The sequence below is a fragment of the Scyliorhinus torazame genome, chromosome 18 (assembly GCF_047496885.1).
Source record: "Scyliorhinus torazame isolate Kashiwa2021f chromosome 18, sScyTor2.1, whole genome shotgun sequence".
Classification (NCBI taxonomy): Eukaryota; Metazoa; Chordata; class Chondrichthyes; order Carcharhiniformes; family Scyliorhinidae; genus Scyliorhinus; species Scyliorhinus torazame.
The window spans coordinates 31,861,360-31,885,676 of record NC_092724.1 but is presented as its reverse complement, the minus strand read 5'-3'; the positions used below and the strand labels follow the sequence as shown (position 1 = coordinate 31,885,676).

Genomic DNA, 24,317 nt, shown 5'->3' with positions numbered 1-24,317 from the left:
GCAGCTGCCAGCACCAGTGCCAGCCTTCTCTGCCATAACATTGAGAACATAGAAATAAAAAGGCAATGGATGGGTCACATGACGTCATGCTGGCGGGGCAAACTATGATTGAGCCTGACAGCGCCGCCAGCAGCGTAGGTTTTTAAAGGCCGGGCACCATTTTTAAAGGTCACTTCAGTGTACAAGTATTCATAGGGAATTTCCCCCTCCCGCACTTTCCCCAGACAGTGCGGGGGGCAGTGCCAATGGCAGTGCCTGGGCATGACCTCCCGTACTCACCTGGGAGGTCTGCCTGCCAGGTGTATGTCGTGAGAGACCAGTCGTAATGCATGTTGGTCTACCCGCACACCGACGTGAATTGATTTTTTTAACGGGGGGTGATTCAGGGATAGAGGTCTGATAATGATATGTAAATTAGCTCATTGGGCTAGACTGCTGGCTTGTAATGCAAAACAAGGCCTGCAGCACGGGTTCAATTCCCATACCGGCTGAGAATTCTGAATTCTCCTCCTGTGTACCCGAATAGGCCAGAATGTGGCGACTAGGGGTTTTTCATAGTAACTTCATTGCAATGTTAATGTAAGCCTACTTGTGACAATAAAAGGATTATTATTTATTTAATTAAATGTATGATAATGATGTTCCCGACATTAAAATTGGAATTCCCTTTTTGTCACTTGTGGTGGGGTGTAATCACGTCTCTCTTTTATATCGGCGTAAAACGCAATTTGAACATCTTGAGCTATTCCGCTCATGTCGCCAATTCCCCGTGAAAAAAATAGGAGCAGAAGATCCCCTCCCCACCCCCCACAGTGTCAATCCACTGCTTGTGAGTAACTTAATATTAAAATACTAACAATGATATTATTAAAAATATCCAAGAGTGAGATTTGGGTACAGTAATCAATCCCGTTCATTTTTTAAAAATTGTTCACTACCTTTCAAAAAATGTATCTATTAATGTCCTTGCGGTGAAAAAATCCAGCTTGATTTTTAGAGCCGTTAAATTAGCAACCAGCATAAAATCTCAATCACAAATAATTCCCCCTGGGGACAAGACCAGTTTTGATGTGCAGAGCTTGCTTCTAGCATAATGTTTTGAAGACTAGAGCAAATGATCGCAGAAACTCATCTTGCACTCCATGCAAATTATACTCCTCAATCTTTTGTGTCAGTTTCACCAATATCAGACATTGCATTAAGAAAACCAGGACAATCAAGCAGAAATTCCAGGGCATAATTTTTACAAGACATAGCATAATATCGTTCCCACTGATTAACATTTATATATACTTTAACTGCCTTGTGTTCAGTAACTAGAAAATAATTTCATTGTCAAATGTGGTTATGTTTGTTATTTCCAGACCCTGCTGAAGAAAAGTTTGCTAAAACCCACCATTAGATTTTATCCTGGACATAATTATTTAAACAGCATAGTTTCAAAGCCCAGTGGTTTGAAAGGCAGATATTGTATGATGAAATGGAATTGGGATAAGATACAAAACATGTTATTAACATTGCCAGAAATGCTGTTTCGATAATAGATGCAGGCCAATGCACAAAACATAAGCAAAACCTCACACTACACATGGAATCAATGGCCATTCACTGCATATCAATCATTCTACATCTCTTGGAGGTTACCTGCAGAAATTCATCAGTGAGTAGATTGAACCATTCAATATTTTGCTCAGTTGACTGGACTTGGCACAACTCCTTTTCACTGCACTTTACATCATTAACATTGACAACATAGTTTTGCTTTGACTGTGAACAATGGAAGATACTTGGCCAAACAGCAGTGTAATTCTTTTATTTTGTTACATTATTAGTCTACTGGGTCTATTAGGCACTCGACTGTGAAAACATTCTATTACCCCCATCCTGGAACGATCCGAGTGTGGTAGTTTCACCATGGAAGCATTGAAAACTGCAAACTTTTCATTGCTCGTCATGTGTGGTGTCCAGGTCTCTTTCCAGTCAAACTTTAAAGATAATATACAAAGTGACTACTTCCTTCATGTAAAATGAATGAAATGAAAATCACTTATTGTCACAAGTAGGCTTCAAATGAAGTTACTGTGAAAAGCCCCTAGTCGCCACATTCCGCCGCCTGTTCAGGGAGGCTGGTACGGGAATTGAACCGTGCTGCTGGCCTGCCTTGGGCTGCTTTAAAAGCCAGCTCTTTAGCCCTGTGCTAAACCAGCCCCAGAAATGAAAATCGCTTCTTGTCACAAGTAGGCTTCAAATGAAATTACTGTGAAAAGCCCCTAGTCGCCACATTCCGGCGCCTGTTCGGGGAGGCTGGTTCGGGAATTGAACTGTGCTGCGGGCCTGCCTTGGTCTGCTTTCAAAGCCAGCGATTTATTCCATAAGGCGGAAATGAGACCCCTCTAAATAGTAATAGTCCAACTACAATTAGTTTGAACATGGATAAAGATGTGAAAGTATGAAAGAGGAAACAGAAAATATTCATGAGAATGGTTCCAGGAGTGAGGTACTCAGTCACAGAGATCGGTTCGAGAAGCTTGGTTGTTTTCCTTCGTGAAAAGAAGGTTAAGGGGAGATTTGATGGAGGTGATCTGAACAGAGTAGATAGGGAAGAAACTGTTCCCATTGGCAAAGGGTCACGAATTGGGGGACATTAATATAATATGAGTGGCAAAAGAACCAGGGCAACATGAGGAAACTGTTTATGTACGAGTAGTTAGGATCTGGAAAGCATAGCTTGGAAGTTGGATGGAGGCAGATTCAATTAAGACTTTCGAAAGGGCACTGGATAACTGTCTGAAGAGAAAACATTTGTAGGGCTACAAGGAAAGGAAGAGTGGGACAAGCTGAGTTTTTCTTGCAAAGATTCACAGGTCGCAGCCTTTTTGCTTAACTATTTGCTGGCCCTGAGTAACTCTATTACTCTCTGCAGATTGCCAATATCTTTTAAGAAAGTCTTGTTGAATCCATACTGAGGGTGGGATTTTCTGTGCAATCTGCTGCTTGTTTTGAGGCGGTGGAGGTGGCCCGCCATTGTGAGCTGGCGACGGGATCGTCTCATTCTTTCCTGTTGAATGCACACCTCGCCCCCCAAGAAAGCCACAGCGGGGGTACACCGCCGGCGGGACCGGAAGATCCCATCAACGTGAACAGCCATGAAATTCTGGCCTGGGTGCCAACCGTTTGTCTAAGTAATCATATATATTAGACTGCAGGTGAAATCGATATTGTATAAATGCTCAGGTCATAATGTGTGCCAATTCCACAACACTTCCCAATAACTTTCATATTTTATTTGAACAAATGGATCCCCCATGATAAACAGATGGGACCAGCTGTGCGACAGGATAGACACAGCAGCAGGCTCATTTTAGGATCAAACTTCAAATCTACAGCTCAGCTTACCTATGTGTCCCAGAAGCTATTAAAACTGTTTTATCACATAAATATGATCTCCAAGTCTTGATCATTTATTTGTAAATATAATGCATGCTGGTGAAAGGACCATTAATCATTTATTACCGGTGCCCGTTGAGAAACTGAAGAATGCAAAGTAGATATTAACAAGACTGATACCCTGTGAGATCTGCCATCATTGACCCTGGGTGTGTCCTATTCCCACCAGCAGCGGTACATGGTGTTGCTCTTTTTAGCCTTAGTCTATTGGCTCTGATTACGTCACCTTTGCTCACGAGTCGCCAGCTATCTTTATGATACCGCCACGTGGTTCAAGTTCAGGTTATGATTAATAATACAGCACACCGCTTAGTAACGATTAAAACAATGGTCATTTATTATATACAACAAGCAATATTAATACCCTAATACTACTTTCTATATAATAAACCTATCACTACTGGCCAATACTTAACTTTAGGAAGAGCCCACCAGGTCAGAGAAACAAATGGCTTGTCCAATCCGATCTGGCCCGCGGGATTCAAAAGGCTGCTACAGGTCGGTGGCTAGGTGTCTCTACCGGATAGCGATCGCTGGATTCAAACTTACTGTTGCCGGTTGCTGTTCTTGCGAAGGTCTCGAGCAGGCGAAGAGGAGACAGAGAGATCTGAACTTGGACCCTCACTTTTATAGGGCCCAGGGGCTTCCCGCCTCCCGGGGCGGCCCTTGACCCTGAGTCCCAAGTGATTGGATCTGTCCCCAATCTCTGGGGTCGATGTGTCCAATGGTGAGGCGATTCCTCGATCGGGGGGTGGTCGCTCACCTGTGGATGTCTGAATAGATGGGCTGCAAACACCTGAATGCAACTGCAAATACCTGGGTTGATGGGCTGTTGATAGCCCTGAGTATCGATCTGGGCTAACTTCCCAGAGCCGAATATGCAATACTGTCTGCAGCTGCCTGCTTGTGTCTTCTTAGCTGCTTTTCCCAGCAGTCTTTCGGGTTAGCCGTTTTAAACTGGGTTTTGGCCAGATTAATCGGAACGCAGCCATTTTACATGGCTACAATGGTTGGAGGGTGTGGCCCTGGGAGCCCTCAGCATTGACTTCAGACCCCATGGCCAGAACTGTACACTCCCCCCTACGCCAGCACATTCTGAGGTGTTGGGGGGGGGCGTGAAATTGCACAGATGAGATTCCCTCCGGGTTCCCACCTTCCCAGATCTCACAACGATTTTATGTGCCAGACAGGGTCTTGGATGGGAAGCTCACCCTTGCCCCACTTGAGGCCATTAAGTAGTGGTCAATTGGTCTGTTTCCTGCCCAGCCTCAGTTTTTGAGCTGACGTGTGGATGATAGCTCAGATGGTGAAACCCGGAATTGAAGAAGGATCAATCTCAGGCGGGATGGGGGGATGGAAGTCGCTCACCTAATACTTCGTAAGTATTAAATATACGTAAAAAGCACTGAAGACAACGTGGCAGTTTCTTATGCTTCAAGGTCCAGGCTTCCTTGAATGCTGACAGCACAGCCAAAGTCTGTCTTTTGTTTCTGAAGTGATGTTAAACTGTGTTGCAGAAGAATTGCAGCACCGAAGAAGCGGTGAAGCTGTGTCAACTTCTAAGGACTAAGTTGTCAAGTTTTACCCCCTAATTCTAAGGATTCCTTGTCCCTTATTAGGAAATAGTCTGAATTAACCTTTTTCAGTGGGTAAGGGTGAGGGTCACATGGCATCACCTCATCTCTGTAACTAGAGGCATGTAAGTTGACACCTGCACAAAAGATCAGCCATGATCTCATTGAATGGTGGAGCAGGCTCGAGGGGCCAGATGGCCTACTCCTGCTCCTAGTTCTTATGTTCTTATGTCCATCTTTCTTTCTGGGCCCCAGGTAGTTACTGCGGTAAAATGGGCAACAGCCTGAATCTTAGGTCCAATACTTAGGTCCAATATTTTAAATTAAGAATTGGACGCTTTAAATTAAAGCCACAGTCAGAACTACAGAGAGGTCTGATGGGAAGTCAAACAGCCAACCCAAATGCACTGACCAGAGACCGATGTGTCACCCTATTCCCATGGATACTAAGGATATTAAGAACAAATGCTAGTTGTAATATTTAGCAAGGTCTCTTCATGAAATATAGATGTTCTTGTGCTACAGTTATGGTTAATAGATCAAAGCATTATCAAATCTAAGTCGAATTCAAAAACAGGGTTTAGTCTAAAAAATATCAAGACAAAGAAGCCATACTGAATTCAAGCTGTTGGTCAAAGCCTTTGCTTATTCCTTTAAAGCTGACAAAGAGGCCTCGGATTCCACATGGTGTAATTAAGACAGATAAACTGCTTGAAGCCAAACTTTTTGGCACCTTTAAGGTCAGTAGTAGGATGGTTTCCTCATAGACACAGCTGCTTACTGTTCTCCCACTGTTTAATTGGCTCATTTGGCAGACAGGAATTTAAAACTGGATTCTTAAAAAAATGATGTGGTAAAATATTAGTTCAAATCAACAAAACACTCTTAAAAATTAGAGGTACTACAAAAGTCTTACACTGCCCATTCAGTCATGAATGTTGGTTGCCAATTAAACGACTAACTAGAGGAGGAAGCTCCACAAATCTACTCATCCCCAGTGATAGCAGAGCACAACATGCTAGAGCATTTGCAGCCAGAAGTGCCATCTCTGGCTTTTCCTGAGGTCACCAGGATCACAGATGTCATCCTTCAACCAGTTCAATTCACTACACGCGAATCAAAAAATTGGTTGATACTAGATACAACAATGATTATGGGCCGTAATAAGGTCCCAGCTGTAGTACTGAAGACTTGTCCTCCTGAACTAGTCAGGCCCCTAGCACCAGACAATGTTGAAAATTGCCCATATATGTGCTGTCCACAAAACAGAGGACAATTTTGATCTGGCCAGTTACTGTCCTATCAATCATCAGTAAAGTAATGGAAGGAGTCAGCAACAGTCAGCAACCAGTTTGGGTTCCACCAGGCTCATTTGGCTCCAGACCTCATTATAGCCTTGATCCAAATATGGACAAGGGCTGAATGCAAAAGGTGAAGTGAGAGTAACTGCCCTTGACATTAAGGCAGCATTTGACCAGGTGTGACATCAATGAGCCCAGAGAAAATTGAAGTCCATGAAAATTGGGGGGGAAATCTCTCCATACTTAACACAAAGGGAAAGTTCCTGCAGGAGATGCCCAAGCACCTTCAAATACTTCATTAATGACCTTCAATCCACCATAACATAAGAAGTGGGGATGTTCACTGACGATTGTGCAATGTTCAGAACAATTAGCAGCTCCTCAGATAGAGAAGCAGTTCATGCCCATGTGCAACAATATCTGGACAACTTTCAGGCTTTTGCTGATAAATGGCAAATAATATTTGTGCCACACTAGTGCCAGGCAATGACCATCACCCCTTGACATTCAACACCATTACCAAAACAAATTCCCCCACCGTCAACACCCAATTAACCAGAAAATTAACTAGGACAGCTATATAAATACTATGGTTACTAAAGCAGGTCAGGGGTTGGGAATTCTGTGGTGAGTGATTCACTTCCTGACTTCTCAAAGCCTGTCCACCTTGTACAAGTTGTAAATCAAGACTGTGATAGTATACTCTCCAATTGCCTAGATGAGTGCAGCTCTAACAACACTTAAACTCAACACCAACCAGGACACAGGAATCCACCTGAGCAGCACCACATCCATCATTTTAAAGTCATTTCCTTTGCCACCGATGCATGGTGGCAACAGTGTGAGCCATCTACAAATGACACTACAGCAACTCAGTAAGCTCCCTTGACAGCACCTTACAAATCCACAACCTCCATTACCTAAAAGAACAAGGACAACAAACGCATGGAAATCCTGCCACCTGCAAGATTCCCTTCAAGGTGCAAACTATCCTGATTTGGAACTATGGGCCCGATCGCACAGCCTCGCCATGCCCGACTCAGGAAACGATGAGGCCGTTAAATCTTGCGAGAGACCTCTCGTGAGATGTGCAATGCTCGGGATGCCTCGTGTGATCTAACGAGATCTAGCGCGTTGTCACGATCTGGATCTCGCCTTCACTGGGTGGGCTCCAGATTTGCATATTTAAGTGAGCAATTAGGCACTGGATTCACCCAAGGTCCAGGATCGAAAGCCCGCACCTGGGAAACCCCGCCACGGCGCCATTTAGCACTGGTCCACAGGTATAACAGCACCTTGGGAGTTCTCCCAGGCCATCAGAGGCCCTCGGGCGATTGAGCTCTGGGCATGGTGCTACCCTGGCACTCCTGCCACATGGACATCTCAGCACTGCCATCCAGGTACCTTGGCAATGTCAGGGTGCGCACTGACAGGTTGGCAGGGACACTGCTATCCACCTGCATGCCAGGTTGGCACTGCCAGGGATCAGGCCCGGGGGTGCCCTGCCCTTATGAGGTGGGGTGAAGGATGGCTCGAGGACCCCCTAACAGGTATGTTGGGGTGGGGGGGGGTAGGGGTCTGGAGGCCGCGGTGGGAGGGTCCAGAGATCAGGGAGATCGGGGAAGCAATTAAAAATGACACCCCGATTTCTTCCTGCACTGAAGAGCTGAGCTTGTGAAATGAATCTGATTGTTTTTCTCCAGTATTGGCAATATGGTCATAAAATGTAACTGTTTTGTGTTACAGTTTCCAGCTGATTTATAAACTTTCAGATTCAGATGTGACTAACTTTTCATAAACATTTATTTATTTTTGAAAAACTGAGAATAAGGCTGTTCTAAATTCCTATTGAAACGCTTGAAACTGATTCATAGTGAAGCTGTAAATGCCCGCATTGTACTGTTTTGACTGTGATCCAATTTACTGTATCTTTAATGGAGCTTTTAGTCATTCTTAAATAAAACAGTAACTTAACTGGAATTAAATGTGTCAGGTAGATGGGGATGAAGTATTGGATGACTTAGTGAGTTGCAGTACTATCTTATTGATGTTTGAAACCAACAGCAATAATGTGTCTTTACAAGGTGCCTTCAACATAGTGAAACATCCTAAGCACTTGACAAGAATGTCAAAAAACAATATTAAGGAGTGTCTAAAGGAGGATAGCTCAAGACAAAGGGGTTTCGGGAAAGAATTCCAGAGCCTAGGGCCCAGGCAGCTGAAGGCAGTCATCATTGGTGGAATAATTAAAATGAAGAATGTGCAAGAGGCTCTAATTGGAGGGGTGCAGATATCTTGGAGGGTTATATGCTGGAGGAGGTTACAGAAATGGGTAGAGACAAGACTGTGAAGGGTTTTGAAAACCATTCTGAAAATGTTAAAAACAATGCGCGAGATCAGGAGCCAACATAGGTCAGTTAACATAAAGGTCACGGCAGTGGAGCGGGGGTCTTTGTGTGCGTTTAGGTATGGGCAACAGAGTTTTGGATAAGTTCAAGTTAATGGAGGGTGGAAGGTAGGCCAGCCAGGAGAGCATCAGAATAGTATTGAAGATGGTGACATTGTGGTAATGAAGATGGTGGCATAGTGGGAATGCCACTGGACCAGCAATCCAAAAGCCCAGACTAATGCTCTGGGGACATGGGTTCAAATGCCACCATGGCCGCTGCTGGAAATTAAATTCAACCAATAAATCTTGAATTGAAAGCTAGTCTCAGTAATGGTGATCACATCAACTATCATCGATCATTGTAAAAATCATGTGATTCACTAATTCCCTATAGGGAAGGCAATCTGCCATCATTGCTGGTCTAGCTTACACGTGACTCCAGACCTGGTTGGCTCTTAACTCCGCTCTGAAATGACCTAGCAAACCAATCCTGTCAAAGATAATTAGGGATGTCCTCTCCAACGACACCTGCATCCCATGAAAGAATGAAGGGGGAAAAAAAGTAACATCTAGAGGTAACAAAGATGGGCCGGGATTCTCCAATGCAAGTCCTCCCAACTGCCAGCGAGAACGGAGAATTTGGAGCTCGGCCAAATCTCCATTCATTGCAGCGGGCATGGAGAATCCCGATGCATGAACGGACGGAGAATCCCGACACGTGAACGGACGGAGAATCCCACCCATAGTTAGCAGTGTCAGCAGTAATGAGTTGCAGTGGAAATAGGCAATGTTACAGAGATGGAAGTAGGCAGACTTGGTGATGGAGTGGCTATGTGGTCAGAAATTCATCTCAGAGTCACATAGGATGACAAAGTTGTGTGTGATCTGGTTTTGCCTCTGTAAGTGACCAGGAAGAGGGATGGAGTTAATGGTTAGGGAATCAGGTTTGTGGTGGGGTACTGGAGACCATGACGTCAATAATTCCTTGGAAGAAATAATGAATCAAATCAAAAATTCAGGACACATGGTGGGCAAGCAATGTTACCAATCAAACAATAGAGAGGTTGAGAGAGAGATGATTCTGAGATAGGACTGAGAGTCACCAATATGCATGTGCAAATTCATGTTTTAGGATTGTGGACTGATGTAAATGAGAAATAGTCCGGGACTGCATGTAATTCTCTAACTATGTTTGGAGAGATAGGATTAGAACCAGATGAAGCAAGTCACAACATGCTGGGCGAGAATGTTATAGTCAGCCATGCAAAAAGCAGACAAGAGGTCAAGAAGAATGAGGATTACTAGGATCTCAATCACTTTGGATGTCATTTATGATGTCAAATGGGTTGAATGATTCCCCTCTCGGATTTAAATGGGGAATGGTTTTGGCCAGTTTCTGTAGTTGTTCTCATAATTTGCAAGCATCAAGGCTGCCCATGATTTTGCATTAGAATCATAGAATTCCTACAGTGCGGAAGGAGGCCATTCGGCCCATCAAGTCTGCACCAACCCTCTGAAAGAACACCCTACTTAGGTCCACTCTCCTGCCCTACCCCGTAACCCCCATAACCCCACCTAACCTGCCTTTAAATTGACAGCTCATCTGAGACTGATGTTATAAGAAATGTGTCGTGTTGGGTGTTCCGATGCACAAATGATCCAACATGGCTGTAGATGGTACAACTCTGTTTTATTGTCTTAATCAATAACAACTACTAACTGCTGGCTGAGGTTAGTGCTTCACCAGCTAACCTGTGGACCCAGCCCTATCACTATCTTGGTGAGGCACTCAGAACATGGTCTATGTCTGAGTGGCACGCTGTGAGCTCTGTGCTCTGAGCTATCTCCTGGTAGAATGAGTGGGAACTGTGGTGTTCCCTGTTTTATAGTGCGTGTGCTCTCACTGGTGATTGGCTGCGATGTTGTGTGTGTGTTGGTTGGTCCAATTACCTGTCCATCAGTGTGTGTGTGATTACACCATGATATGCTGATGTGGATATCATGACAAAATGGAGGTCATACTTGTGCACAGAATACTGTATTGCACAAGTTTAATGGCTTTGACACTTTGGGACAGATGATTAGAAATTTTCTCAACTTTTAAATTGAGCTTTGTTTTGCAAAAAGTTAGTGAAAGTTATATTTCCTATGTCTTGTACAGTGTGCTTCAATATTAATGTTGATATGTTGGGTGTGATCACAATTTACTCATTGTTCAATGTCTTGTATCAAAACCTGCTTTTGAAATTTCTCTACAGTCAAACTCTAAGATCACTGGAATATCAAACAGATTGTAACTCGTATATACTTCACCATCATAATTAAATAATTAAACTAATGTTGGGATATAACAAGAGTAAAGCAAAATTTAATTGGAAATTATCACACTTAGTATGTCATTTGTTTACATGTCATTACTGTGACAAAAACATACTGTAATGCCTTAATGCAATGTATAAAATTTTGTCCTAAATTGTAATGTGTTTAAAGGTCAGATGACAACGTTTAAAAGTTGATCTTTATAATGAGTCAATGAGTTTTTACAATAAGTTTAGTGTCAAAATTTGGTTTTTGCAGATCAGCTACGGAGCTAATATGGAAAACTAAATTTGTTCTTTAAGTAAAAATTACAGACTGACTTTTAAAAGTCTTATTTCTTGCAATAATTTCATGGCTCCCAATTAATTTTCTGATTCAAATCTGAAGAAATCAAAGGAATAAAACTAATTCTTCGATCCAACTAAACACTAATAAATTACCCCAGATTTATCAAGTGAAACATAGATTGTCGATAATAAGCAGAAATTTAGTTATAGCATATCTATACGTATATATAATAATGGACATTTAACAAATTTTGTATAGAAGTTAGTTTTCTAGCTTATAATCATACTGGAAAATATTCACTCAATTACCCCATAATCTGAAATATTAGTGTCCATGTTCGACATCTGAGGAAGTCTACCCATGATGTTTGCTCCCAAACTACTTACAAACTTATTTTAAAAGTATAAAGTATGGTAGTAAGAGCTATCAGAGTATGCTCCCTCTTTTGAGGAATTATGAAATGATCTGGATAAAATACCTAGTGAATAAAATTGGAGAACAGGTGATCTATTAATTTGCTGAGTCCTATGCTTTTCCATAACAACACAATACTGAAAAAATGCCTGGTTGCAACATTCTATTAATAGTACATCAACTCTAACACCACACGAACCAACCAATAATACTGACTTCAAACAAGGCAACAAAAATGTGAGATGGTTCTCAGCATTGTCATTTGACCTTTACAGACCTTTGACTGAAAATTGTAGTATCCTATGAGTGTCTGAACTGTTTTCTTTGATAACCTTCATTTGTCTAAAGATGTTTGCAAGTTAACTGCTGTGTCTGTCTACTATGCATATTCTCACTTCAATTTCTTCTTCCTTTCATTTTCGCCTGCCGTCTGGCTATGATTTCACAACTCAGTGCATGGTGGGAAGGGTATTAGGTTTACCCATAGCGAGGAGGTTTATCCTGAAAAGGGTACGTTCGAGCATAATGTTGCCATTAATGGCAGCATTAGAATGCCTGGGCTTGAAACAACTGTTCACTTGATGTCCAAGTGGGACTTTCAAGAATCTAGTACTAAACACCCGAATTGTGCATGTTTTTGTAGCATGCAGCTTCCTACAGAAAATCGAATAGTGTAGTGGGGTTGCTTGTTGCAGCTGTAATTATATGGAGGAATTTTTAATTTGGGTAAAAGGAAAGATTTCTTGCAAGACCCTGAAATGGAATTGCCTCTGAAATAATATATTCAGTTTGTAAGGAGAGAGAAAACAAACAAGGTTTGAATATATCTGTTGGGAGAGCATAAGCTCTTGCATGATCGCTCTACAAAATTACTGGTTTTGACCATTAAGCGCAACTTGGATTTATTGTCTAATTTTAAAGTATTTGACTCCCAGCAAACTGAATTACGTTTGTCATGCAGATTCGAATGTAGGCTGGTGCCTGTTATTTGTAATTGCATCAAACTCACCAGAGCAGAACCAGTGGCATTTATGATGGCTGATATTTTGCTTGCACTGGGACAGTGGGGGGGGGGGGGGGGGGGGGGGAGGTAATTCAATTGGAAGAGTTTAAGCATGTAGACTCATTGGCCTGTCCCAGTTACTGAATTAAGCCCTTTCACCAGGGCTCACTTCGCACACAGTGAGTCTTGCACCGAATGCTGCGTATATAGTTGATCATTAGGTGGGATTTAAAATGTCATATCTGCTATTTCACAGGATCTGGTGTGGATGATCCAGTAGGAGAAGTGTCCATCCATGTGGAGCTTTTCACACATCCAGGAACTGGAGAGCACAAAATCACAGTTAAAGGTCAGTTCGAATGACTCAAGCTCTGTTACTTTTTAACATTACTGGAATTATATAAATAAAAGGGGCTGGTTTAGCACACTCGGCTAAATCGCTGGCTTTTAAAGCAGACCAAGGCAGGCCAGCAGCACGGTTCGATTCCCGTACCAGCCTCCCCGAACAGGCGCTGGAATGTGGCGACTAGGGGCTTTTCACAGTAACTTCATTTGAAGCCTACTTGTGACAATAAGCGATTTCATTGCATTTCATATAGCATTTTTAAAAACTGCATCCTCTGAACATCCTACAAGATGTGAGAGCCTAATTGCTAAATTTTTAACAATTGAAGTTTACATGCAGAAATGTATATCGCAAATACTATGGGTGTTGGCTTTTAGAATGAGGGTAGAATCTTGTAGACACAAAAAATGTGCCAATACGTCTAATAAATGTTAACCCACTTAATATATTCAACAACACTTGCAAACTTTGCACTGTTTTTTAAAAAAGCTAGGTTACGTAACTTTAATTTTTGGAGATTTGCATTTTGAGCAGAAGTTTTTCTATTTGGGTTTACAAAATATCTTTTGGCACTGGAAAATCTTAAATAGCCCATCTGGCCCCTCCCCGTGTTGGGGCCAATGTCATTATGGCTTTAGGTTTGCAAAAGAACTGAGATGCCTTGGTTAACTTCATGCAGGAAAATATTGAATATGCCCTCGATAAAAGTATCTTGAGTAAATGAATAACAAGTAGTGAGGAAATAATTCTCCGACCCGCGCAGTGGACCTTTTCGACAATGGAGTAGTTGGTCTACAGTTGTGACTGGTTGATACAGAGTTCTCCTTTAAGAACTCTTGGTTTGCAGCAATGAGGTCTTCTGATGAGTTTTTCCAATCACAAACAGCTCAGCTTTGATAAGAAAGAGAAATGAGGTAGAACTATTGTCCCTGTGGCAGTCTCTGATTATTCTAAATCTAGCTATAGTGAGCAAGTGTCCGTTGCGTGGGAAAAGTGTTCTTTTCAAAAAGCTCAATACATATTTCCAGCGGATCACATTATGAAGTGACATAGGTTCAGCCAGTGACATTACAAATTAATTGTACAATTATATTATACCACACATCTTCATAAGTGTGTTAAACCAAATCTTTGTGAACATAGTCCCAAGCAGAAATGTGCATATCCAGGGCATCTTGCAAACCTTTAATAAGATTGATGCACACTGGGAACTTAAAAGATGAAACCACAGATATCAACATTGTGCAAATTGTTGGCGAGGGATTTTCAGTCGCACTCCCAAAGTGGCATTTCAAGCATAAACCATAAATATGATTAAAAAGTGATGAACTGCATTGACCCACACTGGTCACAAGGGAATCAGTAGTGCCAATAAAATTCTGCTATAAGATTTACAGAGATCAATATTTTTATGGGGCCCCATCACTGACACTGTGATTCTGGTAAAGCCTAGCAATATAGAATTGTTTTTCTTTCTTTCTCCCACCCTGACTCAGCTTTCTTTTTTTTTCAAGTATTTTTATTTGCGGCATTTTCAATTTTCTACAGAAAAAAGGAGACATAACATCAGATACAACCTTCACAAATCTGACTCCAAACTTTCAAACCCTTCCGTCACAGCCCCTGCCCCGTTTTCCAACTATAACAAAAGAACCCCCCCACCTCGCTGACATTGCACCACTCTTTAAAGAAGTCAATGAACAACCTCCACCTCGAGAAGAACCCTTCATTTGTGCCTCTGATTGCAAACTTTATCTTTTCCAGGTGCAGAAACTCCGCCAAGTTGCTCAGCCACACTGTTGCTTTAGGTGGTTCTGAGTCCCACCACCCTAACAGTAGCTGCCTCTGGGCTATCAGGGAGGCAAAGGCCAGCATGTCAGCCTCTCTCCCTACCTGCACTCCTGGATCCTCTGAAACTCCAAATATTGTCACCCATGGGTTCAGAGCGACCTTCACGCCCCCCCAGCACCTTCAACATAATTCCTGCAAAGGCCTCCCAAAACTCTTCCAACTTCGGCCATGCCCAAAACATGTGGACATGACTCACCAGTCCCCTTGCGCACCACCTGCATCTATCCTCTACTCCTGGATAGAACCAACTCATCCTTGACACCGTCATGTGTGCCCTATGCACCATCTTGAACTGGATGAGACCCAGTCTCGCATGAGGAGGCCTCAGTCCATAGCCCAGTCTCTACAGCCCAAAGAATAGAATTCCTATAATGCAGAAGGAGGCCAATCTGCCCATTGATTCTTCACTGGCCCTCTGAAAGAGTACCCTACCTACACCCACTCCCCCGCCCTACCCCCATAACCCCACCGAACCTACATATCGTTGGACACTAAGGTGCAATTTAGCACGGCCAATCCACCTAACCTGCACATCTTTGGACTGTGGGAGGAAACTGGAGCACCCGAAGGAAATCCACACAGACACAGGGAGAAAATGTAAACTCCACAGTCATGCAAGGCTGGAATTGAACCCGGGTCCCTGGTGCTGTGTGGCAGCAATGCTAACCACTGCCATCCCCAGCTCCTCTCCCCATTTCCATTTTATTTCCTCTACCGAAGTCCATGCTCTCTCCATCAACTCCCCAAGATATGTCCAAGATCCTTCTCTTCCCAATCTTGATTGATTGATTGATTGTCACATGTACCGAAGTGCAGTGAAAAGTATTTTTCTGTGGCCAAGGGAACGTACACAGTAGACAAAACAGAATATTAGATAGTTAGTGAATGCGAAGAAGTACACAGTACATCGACAAATAAGTAATTGGTTACAGCGGAACAAGGGCCAAACAAAACAAATACGACCTGAGCAAGAGCAGCAGAGGGCGTCGTGAATAGTGTCTTACAGGGAACAGATCAGTCCGAGGGAGAGTCGTTTAGGAGATTAGTAGCTGTGGGGAAGAAACTTCCTATGTCTGGATGTGCGGATCTTCAAACTTCTGCATCTTCTTCCTGATGGAAGGGTCTGGAAGAGGGCAAAACCTGGGTGCGAGAGGTCTCTGACAATGCAGTCTGCCTTCCTGAGCCAGTGGAAGGTGTACACAGAATCAATGGGAGGGTGGCAAGCTTGTGTAATGTGTTGGGCTAAGTTCACCATACTCTGCAGTTTCTTGCGATCTTGTGCTGAGCAGTTGCCATACCAAGCTGTAATGCAGCCGGATAGGATGCTCTCTATGGCACATCTGTAGAAGTTTGTGAGAGTCGATGCAGACATGTCGAATTTCTTTAGCTTCCGTAGGAAGTAGAGACGTTGTTGGGATTTCTTGACTATTGCATCAACGTGAATGGACCAGGACAGACTGTTGGTGATGGTGACCCCCAGGAACCTAAATCTATCGACCATCTCCACTTCGGAGCCATTGATGTAGACGGGGGCGTGTGTCGTACTGCACTTCCTGAAGTCGATGATTAGTTCCTTGGTTTTCCTGACTTTTAGAGATGTTGTTTTCAGTATACCATGCAACAAAGTGATCTATCTCCCTTCTGTGGTCTGACTCATCGTTGTTTGAGATACAACCCACCACAATCGTATCATCCGCAAACTTATAGATAGTCCTCGGACAAAATGTTATCTTGCAGCGCCGGGGGTGGTAACTTCAGAAAAGTAACCAACTTCTTCCTAACAAAGTGTCTAACTTGCAGATACCGATACCCATTCCCCTTCAGTGGTTGGAACTTCGCCTCTAGCTCTCCCAACACTGCAGACTTACCCCCACAAACAGATCCCAAAAGCACTCTATCCCCGCCCTCTCCCACACCCTAAACATGGAATCTAGACCTGCCAGAACAAACTGTGATTGCCACAGATCAGCACCCACAATGACATCCCCTCCATCTTAAAATTCTGCCACCATTGATTCCATGCCTTCTGCACTGATACTATCACCAGGCACTTGGAGTACCTGGCCGGCTAGAATGGAAGAGGTGCCAATGACAACGCTCTTAAACTTGTTCCTCTACACGAGGCTTCTCCATCCGCCCCCAGAACGACCTCTCCTCCACTACCCACTTCCTGACCTTCTTTGCCACCCAGTAATAATTCGGCAGCGCCAACCCACCACTCTGTCTGTCCCTCTCCAAAAATGCCCTGCCGATCTGGGGTATCTTAGTGCCCATATAAACTTAGAGATCATCCTTTTGACCCTGCTGAAGAAAGATTTGGGCCCAAAAGCCAGGAAATTTTGGAAGACAAACACAAACTTCGGTAGCACCGTCATTTTAACAGTCTGGACCCTTCCAGCCAATGACAGCAGCAAAACCCTCCTTCACCCCCTCCAAAGATTCAACAAGTACAACTTATGCAACTGGGCCCAAATATGCACCACTCATATCCCAGGTATCGGAAACTCACCCCAACCAGCCAAATCGGCAGCTTCTCCAAACCCTTCCTTCTCAATTGTGCATCGGCCGGGAATAACTCACTTTTCCCCATGTTGGGTTTATACCCCAAGAACGAGCCAAAATCCCCTAATATCCCCATGATCCGATTGAAGCTCTCTAAGGTTCATAATATACAGTAAATGTCATCTACATATGGGAAGACCTGGGCCGGGATTCCTGATCCCGCACCAGGTCGGAGAATCGCTGTGTGGGGAGGGGAGGGGGGGGCACGAGAATTGCGCCACGCCGCTCCGGTGCCAGGCTGACAATTCTCCAGCGACCGGAAAATCGGCGTCAATTGCGCCTGCGGGATCGCCGCCACGCTCGTTGGGAGCCGTTGAAAGCGCCCCCCCTCCCCGCCGATTCTCCGCGCTTCACGGGCCGAGTGCCCACCGAGTTCGGCCGAGTCCCGTCGGCGTGGGTTACGTTTGGTCCTACCCGGCGGGACCTCTAAGTTCTGGTTGCGGGGGGCCATCCTGGTGGGGGGGGGGGCGGGGGAACCGACTCCGGGGGGGGGCCTCCACGGTGGCCAGGCCAGCGATCGGGGCCTACCGATCGGCGGACGGACTCATTCCGGGGGGGGGGGGGCCTATGTTCCTCTGCGCCGGGCCCCTGTAGAGCTCCGCCATGTTGCCCGAGGGCCGGCGCGGAAACGGCAACCCATGCGTGGACCCGCGCTGGCCGTGGCGCGTCGGCTTTCAGCGCCAGAGCAGCGGACAGCACTCCGGCGTCGTTCTAGCCCCCTAGGAAGGGGTGAATGCCTAGGCCTGGAGACAAGTTGATGCCGGCGTGGCTTACGCCGGTTTTGACACCGGCATCAACACTTGGCCGGGATTTCAGAGAATCCTGGCCCTGGTGCTCCATACCCCCCCACCCCTCACAATATCTCTCCAACTCCCTAAGGCTCTTAAGTGCCATCGCCAGAGGCTTGATCGCCAAAGCGAAAAGCAACAAAGTCCCCAGACACCTCTGTCTCGTTCCCCAAAATACCCCAAGCTCACATTGTTCGTATGAACCCTCACCCGGGGGGGGACCCTGTACAGCAACCTAATCCAATCTACAAACCCTGCCCAAACCCAAGCCATCCCAACACCTCAAACAAATACACCCATCCACCCGGTCGAACGCTTTCTCCACATCCATAGACACCATCACTTCCATTTCCTGGCCATCCGGGGAATCATGATTCCATTCAGCAGACTTCTAATATTCAGTGACAGTTGCCGCCCTTTCTCGAATCCCATTTGGTCCTCATCTATCACCCCAGCACACAGTTCTCTCTACGCATTGCCAGCACCTTCGCCAATAACTTCGAATTCTCATTTAGTAACGCTATCGGGTGGTACGAGCCACATTCCTGTGGGTTCTTAACCTTTTTTAAATTGAACGAAATTGAAGCCTGAGATAACATGGGTGGCAGCTCCCCTGTACCGACCAACTCATTATATATCCCTACTAGTAGGGGTCTCAAATCCATGCTAAACTTTTCAGAGAACTCTGTTGGGAACCTGGCCGGATCCAGGACTTTCCCAGACTGCATTAATCCCACGCAGTCCATTACTTCCTCCAGCCCGATTGGGGCACCCAACCATTGAACCTTCCCTTCCTCGACCATCGAGAACTCCAATCCATCCAAAAACTGCCTCATGCCTTTTACCCCGCCGGAGACTCTGAGCTATACATTCTACGGTAAAAGGCCTCCCTCAACTCAGTGACCACCTAAATGGAAACACCCCCAGATTGGCTCCACAACTCGCCGCATTCACCGGAAACACCTCACTCTTTCCGACATTCAACTGATAACCCGAGAAGGGCCCGAACCTCTCTAATATATCCATTATTCTCCCCATACTCTCCAATGGGTCCGACACGAATAGCAGCAGGTCGTCTGCATATAGCGACTCCCGGATTTCCTTACTCTCCCTCACAATCCCCTGCCACTAGCTTCTTCCTTTAGCAACACCTCTGATCCACCTCCAGAATGGCCTCCATTAATCGTTGCATTTCTAGCTGCACCCCCCCCCCCCCCCCCCCTTCGTCTTATGCACCCGGATCAAAATAATCTCCCCCTGATCATGCCTTCAGCGCTTCCCAAACTACGAAACTACGGAGGCGGAAGCCTTGTTCGTCTTATTTAGCTCCACATAATTTTGTATAATCATCCCTACCCTTTCAGGGATCCCTTAACAGCCAATAACCCCACATCTAACCTCCACTGCGGCCACTGGGAACTCCCTCTTTCCACAAATCCCCTGTTTCATCCCAAATCTGTCCCCAGGAACTGCCACAATACTATCAGCCGAACACACCATCCTCTTACTCACCAGAACTGCTACCCCCTTGTCTTCATATCCAATCCTCAATTAAACACCTGCCCCACCCACCCTTTCCTCAACCTCATTTGATCTGCAACTTTTAAATCAGTTTCTTGCATGAACACCTGAATCTACCCATTTAGCACAATGGTAGTGCCACACAACACAATGGAAGGTATCCTCAATGTGAATACGAGACTTCATCTCCACAAGGACTGTGTGGTCACCCTTACTGATACTGTCCTGGACAGATGCATCTGCGGCAGGCAGGATGAGGTTTAATATATTTTTTCCTCTTGTTGGTTCGTTCACCACCTGTCCCAGTCTAGCAGTTATGTCCTTTAGGACTTGGCTAGCTCCGTCAGTGGTAGTACTCTTGGTGATGGGCATTTAAGTCCCCCACCGCGAGTACATTCTGTGTCGTTGCCACCCTCAATGCTTCCTCCAAGTGGTGATCAACATGGAGGAGTATTGATTCATCAGTTGACAGTGGACGGTACATGGTAATAAGTCCATGTTTGACCTGAAGGCATGAGACTTCATGGGGTCCGGAGTTGATGTTAAGGACTCCTAGGACAACTCCCTCCTGACTGTGCCACCACCTCTGCTGGTGGGACAGGACTTACCCAGGGATGATGATAGTGGTGTCTGGAATGTTATCTGTAAGATATGATTCCGTGAGTATAACTATGTCAGGCTCTTGCTTTTGGCAGAAGTCCCTAGATGTTAGTAAGGAGGACTTTGCAGGGTCAACAGGGCTGTTGTCGCTTCTAGTGTCTAGGTTGATGTCAGGTAGTCCATCCGGTTTCTTTCCTTTTTATTGGTTTGATACAACTGAGTGGCTTGCAAGGCCATTTAAAGTGGGCATTTAAGAGTCAACCACGGTGAGGACGGCAGATTTCCTTCATGAAATTTGTTTCTCTCTACACCGAAAGCAGCCTGTTTCTGTTTTTATAATTTATATACTGCACATTTTCTACTGCCATTTAAGTGTACAGCTGATCAAATTTGAAACAGCTATTAATGATATCCAATTAATGTCCAAGGGAACCACAAACATTGACCACGCTCATTAGAAATTATTAAACAATCAAGAGAGCACATTTTTGTGCAGTTGATTTTTTAATAACGAATTCTAGCAGTGTTTACTGCATAGAATGTGAACTTCCATAGTTCATAAATAATACTGTTACATATTTGTGATAAAGAATGGATTAAGTAGGCATAATTGCAATCTTGATGTAGCTACACCATGGACTCTTAGGAATAGCATCATGTATTGTGACACAACTGTGACCTCTGGATCTAAATTGCATGTTAATCCTCTGAAATTCTAGCACCAAGAAACTGTTTTTAAACCTATAATTAAATCTCCGATTTTTTTTTCCCCTTTGTAGTTGTGGCTGCCAATGATCTGAAGTGGCAAACAACTGGTATCTTCCGTCCATTTGTTGAAGTTAATATGATCGGGCCTCATCTTAGTGACAAGAAAAGGAGGTTTGCCACTAAATCCAAAAACAATAGCTGGGCTCCAAAATTCAACGAAACTTTTCAATTGTAAGTATCTTTTTTTCTAAAACTATTTTGTAAAATGCTTGCTTCAAACAACTTGTTGATTACCTCAGTTGCTGGAATTTGATCATTCTTTTCTAAGCTTGTACAACAGGTCTGGTTAGTGTACCTGAGGCAGAAATCAGTCAGTCAATTGTTATGTACTGCTGTATGTCGGTAATGTTCGCATTCTCTGGGATTTTCCCACTTGTAAAATAATCTACCTCTTTCAGGTGAACTGTTTAGCCTATTTAGGAAACTCTATAGCAATGAGAGCAGAAAATTGCCCAATGGTGAAATTTAAAGGGTTACATACATCAAGTTATTTCGGAATCACAATGCTTCAAAAAGCATTTGGCCCAACCGGTCCATGTCAGTGTTTATTCTTCATGTGAGCAGTAAGCTTATGCCAATTACTTTCGCATGTGCCTTTATTCCTCTATCATTGATGCACCCGTTTAACTTATTCCTAAAAGGTTGGCATGGTCACTGCTTCAATCACTACATTATTCCATAGGCTCACAACCCTCCCTGTGAAAAACGTTTCTCCTGCTCCCTGTCTGAATTGAATCACTATAAACAATCTATTTGTTTCTGTCCCATTTCTGTACAATTTCACACACCTTTATCAAATCAAACAATTTTAAAAATTCATTCTTGGGACATGTGTGTCACTAGCTGGTTGCCGGTGACATGTGTGTCACTAGTCATTGCCGATCCCTGATTGGCATTGAGAAGGTAGTGGTGAGCTGCCTTCTTGAACCGCTGCAGTGCATGTGAGTACATCCACTTAGGGAAGGTTTTACAGGATTTTGACCCAGCGACAGTGAAGGAACAGTGATGCATTGCCAAGTCAGAATAGTGATTTTCTTGGCGTGGCATCCCCATCTGTCTGCTGCCCTTGTCCTTCTAGATCACTGTTTTTCAAATCTTTTTTCCCGGAACCCATTTTTGCAACCAGCCGACCTTCACGTCACTTGGCATGTTCACTTACCTTTAATGTGAAAGGGGAGTCTGCTTGGTCCTTGTGATCTCACTTGAATCAGGTTCAAAGGAGGAGCCGGCGTTGCGCATATCTGGTGCACTTAAGCCACTTCCTTTGTGCCGACTTCACCTTTGTGAAAACGGATAATCTAACCTTGCACATGTAGGTCATCATGAACGCCAATAGCAAAATGTGCCGGTTTTACTCTGCACTGGGCACTCCTGGGAGATGCTACTCCAGAATACTCATAGCCTCATGGACTTTTGGCCTGTTTTTAATGGGGTATCACACAGGTCTGGTACAGCAGCGTCAGCTGTAAGTTAATAACGGACTCTGAGGGTCTCAACCTCAAAGAATTTTTCACCCACCACTTCTCTTTCAATGTCTGAAACTGCTCTCATTTGCCAGCACTTCCCTGCATATAACACACATGGGCTTTGCATTGGAACAATTGACAAAACCGTACCTCAAGAAATCATCTTTATACTGATTTGTTCCTGGTTTAAGTTTCTTCTTTGTAGGCTGTTAACCAGAGGCCCTGGAGCTCTGTCAGAGCTAACACTAGCACTTCTCTAGCCCTGGACTCTCCTGGGCAGCTTTCTCCAGCAGATTCTGTTGTGAGATCCTGTCCCTTGATGCACTGCCTATTTGAGTCTCTGGTCATCTCATCCTTGTGAGAAAATGATCCATCTTCACAGTCCTCTTGCTTTGGTTGCCAGCAGCTAGAAAATGGAAGCAGCTGTCCTCTGTGATTTGGTGCCAAAAGCACATACATCGAGGGTTCTTGACATCAAATGTACATGGAGGGCACGTGACCTGCTCACTGCTGCTGCTTCTGACTGGAGGTAGTGGCCATTGGGCACTTCTCCCACGATCAGGACCGCTGCAACCAATCGCTCTGCCACCCGCCCACGACCCAACCCCAGCTCACGACCCAACCCCAGCTCACGACCCACACTTTGAAAAACCCTGTTTTAGATGGTTGTGGTCATGGATTTGGAAGTTTCTATTTAAGGAGGCTTGGTGAGATTCTGCAGTATACCTTGTACACACTGCTGCTTCTACGCATAGGTGACAGAAGTGTGAATGTTTGTGAATGGGGTGCCAATCAAGCAGACTGCTTTGTCCTGGATGGTGTTGAGCTTCTAGAGCATCATTGGAGCTGCAGTCATTCAAGCAAACAGAACAGCCAGACTTGTGCCTTATAGATGGTAAATTACTTGGCACAGGAGTCCAAGTCTCTAACCTGCCCTTGTAATGGTTAGGCCAGTTCAGTCTCTGGTCAATGGTAACCCCCAGACTGTTGATAGTGGAGAATTCAGCAATGGTAATGCCGTCGAATGTCAGGGGGGGGGGGGGGGGGGGGGGGGGTGGTGAAGGCTATATTCTCTCATTAGAGATGGTCAGTACCTGCTACTTGTGTGGTGCAAATGTTACTTGCCACCCCAAGTTTGAATATTCCAGATCTTTCTGCATTTGGACATCGCAAATTCTACCAAATGTTCTATTAGCTATTACTTGCTGTACCCAAATACTAGCCTTTTGTAATTCATGCACTAACACACCCTGAACCCTCTGTATATTAAGAGCTCTACAATCTCTCACCATTTGGGTTATAAGCTTCTTTATCCTTCCACCAAAATGGACAATTTTAAATTTGCTCATATTATACGTCGTTTGTCAGATGAGCGGGATCCTGTCCCGGCAGCCAGCCAATGGGGTTTCCCATTATGGACACCCCCCACACAGTCAGGGAATCCGTGGGCATGTGTACTTCTGGCAAATGGAGGATCCGCCGATAGAGAATCCAGCCCATTATATTTGGCCCCCACATCCAAATAAGTGATACATATTGTGAACAGCTGTGGCCCCAAGAATTAAGTCTTGCAGGACCCCAGTACCCACAGCCTGCCAATGCAAGAATGACCAGTTTATTCATGTTAACCAAGCTTGAATCCATGCCAGTACGTGCCTCCTATCCAATGTGCTTTTATTT

General features: G+C 44.5%; 1 protein-coding gene across 1 annotated transcript in view; it reads left to right on the top strand.

Moving 5' to 3' along the window:
* LOC140395097 (protein unc-13 homolog A-like) overlaps positions 1 to 24,317 on the top strand; it is a 522,914-nt gene that overhangs the window by 484,221 nt on the left and 14,376 nt on the right. The window contains exons 40-42 of the mRNA XM_072482511.1: positions 12,186 to 12,242; positions 12,992 to 13,084; positions 21,183 to 21,342. Coding sequence (XP_072338612.1) covers positions 12,186 to 12,242; positions 12,992 to 13,084; positions 21,183 to 21,342 — 310 coding nt within the window. The remainder of the gene's footprint in view (positions 1 to 12,185; positions 12,243 to 12,991; positions 13,085 to 21,182; positions 21,343 to 24,317) is intronic.